This window comes from Pristis pectinata, chromosome 7 (assembly GCF_009764475.1).
Source record: "Pristis pectinata isolate sPriPec2 chromosome 7, sPriPec2.1.pri, whole genome shotgun sequence".
Classification (NCBI taxonomy): Eukaryota; Metazoa; Chordata; class Chondrichthyes; order Rhinopristiformes; family Pristidae; genus Pristis; species Pristis pectinata.
Window position 1 is genome coordinate 14,552,868 of NC_067411.1, and position 9,650 is coordinate 14,562,517.

The following is a 9,650-nucleotide window of genomic DNA, read 5'->3' on the forward strand; positions in this document are numbered from 1 at the left end:
TTGTAAAATCATGAGGGGCATAGATAGGGTGGATGGTCACAATCTTTTTCCCAGGTTAGGAGAGTCTACGACTACAGGGCATAGGTTTAAGGTGAGAGGGGAAAAATTTGAAGGAGACCTGACGGGGGGACGTTTCTCACACAGAGGGTGGTGGGCATATGGAATGAGCTGCCAGAGGAAGTGGTCGAGGTGCTTAAAAGACAATTACAATGTTCAAAGGGCATTTGGAAAGGTTCATGGTTAGGAAAGGTTTAGAGAGAATGGGCCAAATGCAGGCAAGTGGGACTGACTCAGGAAGGTATCTTTGTTGGCACGGATGAATTGAGCAGAAGGGCCTTCTTTCATGTCGTATTACTTTATGACTCTACAAAACACTAAATATTAACATGTAACATACATTAAATAAATCACATGAAGAACAAAGTAGATGAGAAATCACATGTCCCATTCATTCAAATCCCATTTATCTTGAACAACTTGCTATCAGTGTGCATTTCAAAACCATAGTGCATTCAGACTCAAGGAGGGAAATGTTGGATGCATTTCTGTGATTTGGAGAGACATAACCAATTCCAAAATATTCAGGGTGCGGAGGGGAAAATGATACACACCCTCCATCTACCAGCCAGTTAACAGCAACTACCTTGGAACCCATTTGATGCAAGATTGATAATGTTATGTATGTATAATTTATGTTAATTTAAGTTTTAAAAAACCATAGAACAATACAGCGTAATACGGGCCCTTCAGCCCACCATGTTGTACCGACCTTTAAACACCTAAGACTATCTAACCCCTTCCACCCACATATCCCCCTATTTTAAATTCCTCCATATGCTTATCTAACGATCTCTTGAACTTGACCAACATACCTGCCTCCACCACTACCCCAGGCAGCGCATTCCATTGCACCCACACTCTCTGGGTGAAAAACCTCCCTCTGATATCTCCCTTGAACTTCCCACCCATTACTTTAAAGCCATGCCCTCTTGTATTGAGCATTGGTGCCCTGGGAAAGAGGCGCAGGCTGTCTACTCTATCTATTCCTCTACAATATTTTGTACACCTCTATCATGTCTCCCCTCATCCTCCTTCTCTCCAAAGAGTAAAGCCCTAGCTCCCTTAGTCTCTCCTCATAATCCATACTCTCCAAACCAGGCAGCATCCTGGAAAATCTCCTCTGCACCCTCTCCAACGCCTCCACATCCTTCCTATAATGAGGCGACCAGAACTGGACGTAGTTAACTTATGATTGTCATGTTTGTAATGTACTGTGCTGTTGCTGCAAAAAGCTAATTTTTTATGGGCATTTATACCCTGTGTATAACAATAATGAAACTTAAAACTTGAAACCTCTAACATTACTCAGGTTCTCTCTCCACAGTTGCTGCCTGATTTGCTGGATACTTCCAGCATTCTTCTCAATGTCAGATTTCCAGCTATCGCAATGTTCTCTATCACACAGTGCCAGCATTACTTTCTTTCCCTGTCCTCTGTTTTCATTCATCTTCCTCTACTTACACCGCCTGCAGACAGATCAGCTGCAATTAACAAGCCTTCGCCACCCTCTCTCAGCCAGCACCTTTACTGTCTGTCTCATTCAGTTTCTCTTGGTCTCCACCCCATCACAAGATATTCCCTTCGCTCTCTCTGCAACTTCTTTCCCAGCAACTTAAAGCATGATTGTTTTCTAAATGTCCTGTATTCAGGTCATTGTCTTTAAATGTGTCTACCTCCACTGAGAATCTCCAGCATGTACTGTTTTTATTTCAGATTTTCAGTTTTTTGCTCTTCGAAATGATGCGGTGGACTGAATCACCGTGGTGACTTTTAACTTTTGCTTTATGTTTCACACAGGTATTTACAGAATGTTAGTCACACTCCATGTTATTACAAAGGCCTGTCATGACAAGAAGTGTAATCCACCGCATATCAACAGTTAACGTTGATTTCTAAATAGACAGATTTCCCATTGTGTTAGTGGTCAGACATAATTCTTACCCATTCATAATCATTGCATCCAGTGTAGTCTCCCCGCGTTCATCCGGGCTTCCTCCATATCCCACAGTGCCGTCACACTGCTGAGCTTCACACTGTCTGCATCCTTGTTCCACTGCATCCAGTGCTGAACCCCCAGAGGTAAGAGTGCTCCATGCTAAATGTAATGCACATAGAAATTAATCCCAAATGGGTAGAAAGCAGGGATCAAAAACTTTCCACTGGTTGATAAAAACGTGTGCATTTGCATTTATTTTAAACAAAAATAAACTCATCCTGACAGTTCATTAAGTGAGGAAATAAAAAATTAAAATACTAAAACCAATTTCAACATCTTTGTCAATATAGGAAGTTACCTCTACTTCCAGGTAGGGAAGGATCATCTTTAGATATTCTCTTGGCTTCAGAAAAATAAGAGATTTAATTGCAAAATTCTTACAGAGCTCAAAGGGCTAGATGGAAGGAGTATATTTCCCCTGCCTGAGAAGTTTAGAGCCTGGTATCCCCGTCTCAGAATAAAGGATATGCCATTTAGGATTGAGATGAAGAGAAATTTCTTCACTCAGTAACTGGTGAATCTCTACTCTTGAGTGTTGTGGAAGTTCATACAAAACAGAGATTAGCAGATTTCTGGATATTAAGGGAATTGAGGGATATAGGAATGGTGCAGGAAGAAGACATCGAGGTAGAAAATAATCTTGATGAATGGCAGAGTAGGCTCCTATTTCCTCCCTTCTCATATCCTTGTTATAAATTACACCTTATCTCATCACTATTTGGGATCTAACATGATCATTTAATAGGCTAATCAGAAATAAAAGATATTGCTTTTATGAACAAAGCTCTTAAATTCTCCATTACACAAATGACATTATGTATTGGTAGTTTTACAGAAATGGCTTAAACCCTTTACTGCAAGCACATGCTATTGCAAAGAGTTCAAGAGATCAGGTAAATGCAAACCAGTTGATTCCCAATATGCGTTGTCAAAGTTTGTGAATACGGGGCAAGAAAGAATTTAAGTGGTGGAAGCAGATACGATAGTGGTGTTTAAGAGGTTCTTAGACACGTGAAGATGCAGGGAATGGAGGGATATGGATCACGTACAGGCAGAAGAGATTTAGTTTAATTTGGCAACGTGTTCGGCGCAGATATTGTGGGCCAAAGGGTCTGTTCCTGTGCTGTACTGTTCTATGTTCCAAGTCCATACAATGAGACTAAATTTTTAAAACATGATGAGTCAAGTATGAGAAACAAATTACTAGACTAGCATCCTGGACATGAGTATAAATTCTGTCAAAGCAGCTGGGAAATTTAAATTCAAATAATTCAATAAATCAGGTACGTTTTAAAAAAGTGTCAACAATAGATAACCTTAAACCGATTAGATCATAGTAAAAACACACCTCCTTTGGGGAACGAAATCTGCCATCACCCTTACTCAGTCTGCCTATGTGCAATTCCAAACTTACAAGTGCGGTTACCTCTTAACAATCATTCAGAGACAATCAGAGGTGAACAATAAATGCTGGGATTGCCAGACAACACATCTCGTGAACAAGTAAAGAAAGCAGTTGTGCATGTGTGGCAGTGGCAACTTAGAAATGGACAATACAGGGAAGTTTAGAACAGCATCATTATATCCACAGACAGAGAACGATTAAGACAGATGTGAGAGGGAAAACACTTCTCCAATGACAAGCCCATTCCTTTAGGTAAGTGCAACGGATGCTACGCTCTCACTGGATCAATAGTCAACAATTTCCTCAGCTTCTTTTGGAGAAAGTATTCAGCAAAGATAATAAATAGTCACTAGCTGACAACATGCGTCAAAATTTAGAAAACAAAACTGTTAACGTTGGTTCTAATGTTGCAGAGGTAAAATCTCTCTCATGTACCAATAAAGAATTTCTTAGCAAGTCCGTTATACCAGTCAATTTGCAAATCTGAGTGGCAAGCATTTCCATTTTATTAAACATAAATCACACTCATTCATATTTTTGCTCTTCACTTTGCACAAATTCCTTGCATTGCTGCAGGCTGTACATTAAAGGCAGTTGATGAGATTAAATAAAATACAGGTATAAAAAATAAACAATGTGAATGCCTTCAGGTGGAGATTTCCAGATCGCAACTTGATGTACACATACAAGGCTTTCTCTTCCACCTTGGCTCCTTTTTTGTCCATGTTTTCTTTGTCAGCAAAACAACTCTATACTTAGGGAACGATACCTTAACAGTGAGAATTTCAAAGTGTGCCATTCTGAAAAGAATTGGAGTGTTGCAATGGTATGAGTTGCTCCAAGATATTTTGATTGTTCTGTGATCAATGTATTTTCTCTATACCACTTTCAATCTCAATTATATTGCACTTTCAGTGCTGACTTTACAATGACATGTCAGATAACCTTCATGTCTCAATGCTGCAGCTCAGGTTTAGTTGAAGTCACTGGCAGAGAAGGGCATTTGCACTGATCAGTGCTGAACAACAGAGAACAGTTGAAGAGAGAGCCCCACGGCAGACACATCATTAGCCCCAAGGTCTCACTTAAAGGAGACTTGCATGCAACTGCCAGGTGTTATAGAGCAGGTGGAGCGACAAACAAGATGCTGGAGGAACTCAGTGGGTCAGGCAGCATCTGTGGAGGGGAATGGACAGTCCATGTTTTGGGTCGAGGCCTATTATCTGGACTGAAGATAGCCGGTATAGAGAGGGAGAGGGGTGGGGCAATTCAGGAGAGGAGGGCTGATAGGCGGAGGAGGAGAGAGAGTGGAAATAGCGACAGAGGCTGGGAGGTGATAGGTGGAGGCATCAAAGGGATGGAATCTGATAGGAAAGGAAGGGAACATGGAATCAAAGAGGGAGGGCAGATGGGAACAGGAGGGGAAAGAACACAGTGAGAAGAGTGTGTGGGTAATGGGTAGATGGAGAAGGTGGAGGAGGGGAAAGAAGCAGGGTGATGGGGGTCTGGGATGGGTGTAGGGCAGCCCACTTGCAAAGAGGCTTCATACCTCAGGACATTGCAAGAACAGGACACCTTCTGGTTTAGCTGCTAACTGATTTAGAACAGCTTAAAACTAGGCATCCACGAGGCACCAGAAGCATTAGGTGTAACAGAATTGTGTTCCACAAAATATTGAAGCTACGAAACAAGACAATGTCCATGTCAAGCAGCAAAAACAGCATGCAATAGACACAGCCACGTGATCCCACATCAACAAATTAGGTCAAATGTCTGCAGACCTGCCAAGTTCAATCCATGACTGGTGTTGGACAGTTAAACAGCAAAGAGGAAGAATCTCCAAGGACACACCCATCCTCAATAACGATGAAGCCAAGCACACAAATGCCATTGCCCGAAGCATTCACAACCAGATTGGTTGTGATGAGAAGGTTGTCCAGGGTTACAATGGGATATTGATAGGATGCAAAGCTGGGCTGAGAAGCGCCAGATGGAGTACAACCTGGAAAAGTGTGAAGTGATTCACTTTGGAAGGTCGAATTTGAAGGCAGAGTACAGGGTTAATGGCAGGACACTGTTGTGTGGAGGAAAAGAGGGATCTTGGGCTCCAAGTCCATAGATCCCTCAAAGCTGCCGCACAAGTTGGTAGGGTTGTTAAGAAGGTGTATGGCGTGTCGGTCTTCATTAGTCAGGAGATTGAGTTCAAGAGCCACGAGGTAATGTTGCAGCTCTGTTTAGACCACACTTAGAGTATTGTGTTCAGTTCTGGTAGCCTCACGATAGGAAGGATGTAGAAGCTTTAGAAAGAGTGCAAAGGAGATTTACCAGGATGTTACCTGGATTGGAGAGCATGTCTTATGAGGATAGGTTGAGTGAGCGAGGGCTTTTCTCTTTGGAGCGAAGGAGGATGAGAGGTGACCTGATAGAGGTGTACAAGATGATAAGAGGCATAGATCGAGTGGACAGAGACTTTTTCCTAGGGCGGAAATGGCTAAAACATGGGGCATAATTTTAAGGTGACTGGAGGAAAATACAGGGGGGATATCGGAGGTAAATTTTTTACACAGAGAGTGGTGGGTGTGGAATGCGCTGCCAGGGGTGTTGGTAGAGGCAGATACATTAGGGACATTTAAGAGACTCTTAGATAGGCACATGGCTGATAGAAAAATGGAGAGATAAGTAGGAGGGAAGGGTTAGATTGATCTTATTGGCTAAAAGGCCGACACTATGTTCTAAAACATTCAGCCGGAAGTGCAAAGTGGATGATCTATCTCTATGTCTTCCTGGGACCTCCACCTTCACAGAAGCCAACCTTCACCAATTTGCTTCTCTCCACGTTATATCAAGAAACAATTATGAGATCCGAATACAGCAAAGCCTTTGGCAACAGACAACATCCTAACCAGAGCTTAAAACTTGATCTTCAGAACCAGTTTTGCTTCCAGCCATGTTGTTCCAGTAGAGTTACAACACTGGCATCCACTCAACACTATGGGAAACTGCCCACAAGATCTGGGTTATTACTGCTCGATTTAATCATCAGTAAAGGTGCCTCATACTCATCACAGTGTAATCAGCAGAACCACTCGGCTCCAGGATTCATCACTACCTTTGTCCAGAAACGTGAACCAAAGACCTGAACTCCAGGAGATGAAGTAAGAATGACTGTCCTTGACATCAAAGCAGCATCTGACCAAGTGTGGCATCAAGGCACACTGATAAAACTGAAATGAATGGGTATCAAGGAGAAAACCCTGCTTGTAAGGCTATGGACCAAGTACTGGTCAATGGGATTAGCATAGGTAGGTACCATCATCAGCATGGACATAATGGGCTGAAGGACCTATTTCTGTGCTGTGTGGCTCTATAATTCCTTACTGGAAGATGGTTGTGGTTCTTGTAGGTCCATCATCCCAGCCCCAGGATATCACTGCAGGAGTTTCTCAGAGCAGTGTTCTTGGCCCAAACATCTTCAGCTGCTTCAACAATTCCTTCCGTCATAATAACTGCAGAATGTTCAAATCCACTTACAATTCCTCAGCAAATGCAGTCCACATCTGCATGCAGGAAGACTTAGACATTCAGCTATAGGTCAATAAGTGGAGGTAGCATTCACATCAGAAAGGTGCCAGGCAGTGGCCATCTCCGTCAAAAGAGTGTAAGTGGCAATCTTCACACCTAACAGAATCACTATCACCATCAACATCTGGGGAATTAGCATCGACCAGGCACTTGGCTGGACCAGGCACAGAAATACCACAGCTACAAGAGCAAGTCAGAAGCTAGGTATCATGGAACACATTGCTCGCCTCTTGACACCCCAATCCTTTCCACCATCTACAAGGCACAAGTCAGGATGATGATGCAATACACTCTACATGCCTGGATGAGTGAAACACCAACAACATTCAAAAGCTTGACTTACAGCAAAGCAGTGTGCTTCACTGGCACCTCTCCACCACCTGAAACATTTATTCCCTTCATCACTGCTCCCCACTGCTATCAGACTTCTGAACCAATCATCTCTTTCACATCCCCTTGATGAGATTTCTTTATTAGTCACATGTACATCGAAACACACAGTGAAATGGATCTTTTGCGTAGAATGTTCTGGAGGCAGCCCACAAGTGTCGCCACGCTTCCAGCACCAACATAGCATGCACACAACTTCCTAACCCGTACGTCTTTGGAATGTGGGAGGAAACTGAAGCACCCGGACGAAACCCACGCAGTCACGGGGAGAACGTACAAACTCCTTACGGACAGCGGCCGGAATTGAACCCGAGTCACAGCCGCTGTAATAGCGTTATGCTAACCACTACACCACCATGCCTGCCCTTCCCAGTGGTGCTGTCACATTCTCAAGCCCTTAATTCTACCTCTTCCATTATTGTCATTTTAGCATTTCTTTTCTGCACCACTTCAGTTTGCAGTATTATACCATGCATCATTCTGTTGTGTTGAGCTTGTTGCTGTTTTATTGTTGTATTTATTACTACCATGCACTGTTTATTCTGTGGGCTTCACGTGAGCAAGGAATTTCATTGCACCCTGGCGTATATGACCATAAACTAATCTAAATACAAAGTACAGTGCAGTTACTTGCCTTGGGTACTTTGACAGAACTTCCCAAACCTGCAACCTCTACGATCAAGACTAGGCAGCACAGCGGTGCAACCAATAGAGCTCCTGATTCACAGCTCTACAGACCCAGGTTAATCCCGATGTCAGGCACCGTCTGTGTGGAGTTTGCATATTCTCCCTGTGACTGCATGGGTTTCCTCCCACATCCCAAATACGTGCAGGTTGGTAGCTTAACTGGCCACTGTAAATTGTCCCTAGTAGTAGAATCCAGAGGAACTTGATGGGAATGTGGGAATAGAAAAATGGGATTAATGGAGGATTGGTGAAAATGGGTCATCAATGGCCAGCACAGACTCGGTGGGCCGAGTGGCCTGTGTCCATGCTGTATCTTTCTCCACGAAATTCATGGACAGGTGGTGCACAGGAACATCACCGCCTGCAGGTTCCCTTCTAAATCACACACTATCCTGACTTGCAAATATATCACTGACAGGGAAATAGATCATCAAAATCCTTCATCAAATTTGAGTCTGGAGCTCCCACCTAACAGTTCCGTGTGGGCAACTTTACTACGGGACCGCACTTCTGAAGGCAATAACTGCCATCCCCTCAGCAGTAATTGGGGGAAGGGCACTAAATGCCCGATCATGCCCACTGCATCCATATATCCTAGGAATGCATTCAACAGTCCACCACAATTCCTCAAAAGGCGTCGGGACTCGAGATTAAAAACAGTAAATGATGCATCAGTGTGCAATACCTGCGGCTAAGCAAAGGCACACCGTATGCAAGAGTGGCGAGAGTAGGAAGCAACTCCTTGCTGGACAGCATCTGACAGCACTCACCTCGCCGTGCAGCGTCTGCAAAGCCCCAGGTACTGAGCACCAGGGGCACCAGGGCAGACGCTTGGAAGCAAGAGGTGCTCAGCACCAGCAACACTGGAACGTAGCCCGGGAGCCCCATGGCAACGGAACCTGACAGCCCGTCACTCAAATCTCCGGCGCACTCAGTGCTTCCTTGCAGACTTCCTGCTGCACCCACGTACGGTGGCTGCAGAAGGACGGTGTGGGAGCAGTGCATATACACTAAACTCTCATGCCAGTTGCTCAGTCCTGTTTAACTGCAGTGCTTCCACCGACCCAGCTATTGTTGGATCATAGCATGGTCCTTCCATTCAATTCATATTACTTTCTTTAAAGGTTATTTTTTTTTGTTTCAGCAGAATTTGCTCCGTCTGCAAGGCAGTCACTTTTCGATTCTCCTTCCAGTTCCTGGATGTCTCGGTCTCTGGGGGGTGTTGCCGTCATTGATGGCAGTTTTAAGAACTGGAGTCGAAAAATTCTGCTAACTTTGAAGTGCATTGAGCAAATTTTATTTCTTGATTCTGGGTAATGGACAAAGGAAAGAGCTGGAGAGGAAAGGCGAAATGTTGAATATTGGTCATCTAAGTCCTGAAGTGCTGTTCCAGACAATCTAGTCCAGGCTCTGCAAACTATTGATAACGTAATATTTATTTGACGCTTTTAAGATAGCAAACAGCACAAGGCCACTTATTTCACAGTGCTGAAATCATGCCAAATTTGGTAATGAGCTACACAAGAAATT

General features: G+C 43.6%; 1 protein-coding gene across 1 annotated transcript in view; it reads right to left on the reverse strand.

The window, feature by feature from the left end:
- Positions 1–9,070, reverse strand: part of LOC127572390 (N(4)-(Beta-N-acetylglucosaminyl)-L-asparaginase-like) — a 29,492-nt gene extending 20,422 nt beyond the window's left edge. Inside the window, exons 1-2 of the mRNA XM_052019580.1 lie at positions 8,891–9,070; positions 2,002–2,155 (exon numbers count right to left, since the gene is read on the reverse strand). Coding sequence (XP_051875540.1) covers positions 2,002–2,155; positions 8,891–9,008 — 272 coding nt within the window. The 5' untranslated portion in view covers positions 9,009–9,070. The remainder of the gene's footprint in view (positions 1–2,001; positions 2,156–8,890) is intronic.
- Between the last annotated feature and the right edge of the window lie 580 nt (positions 9,071–9,650).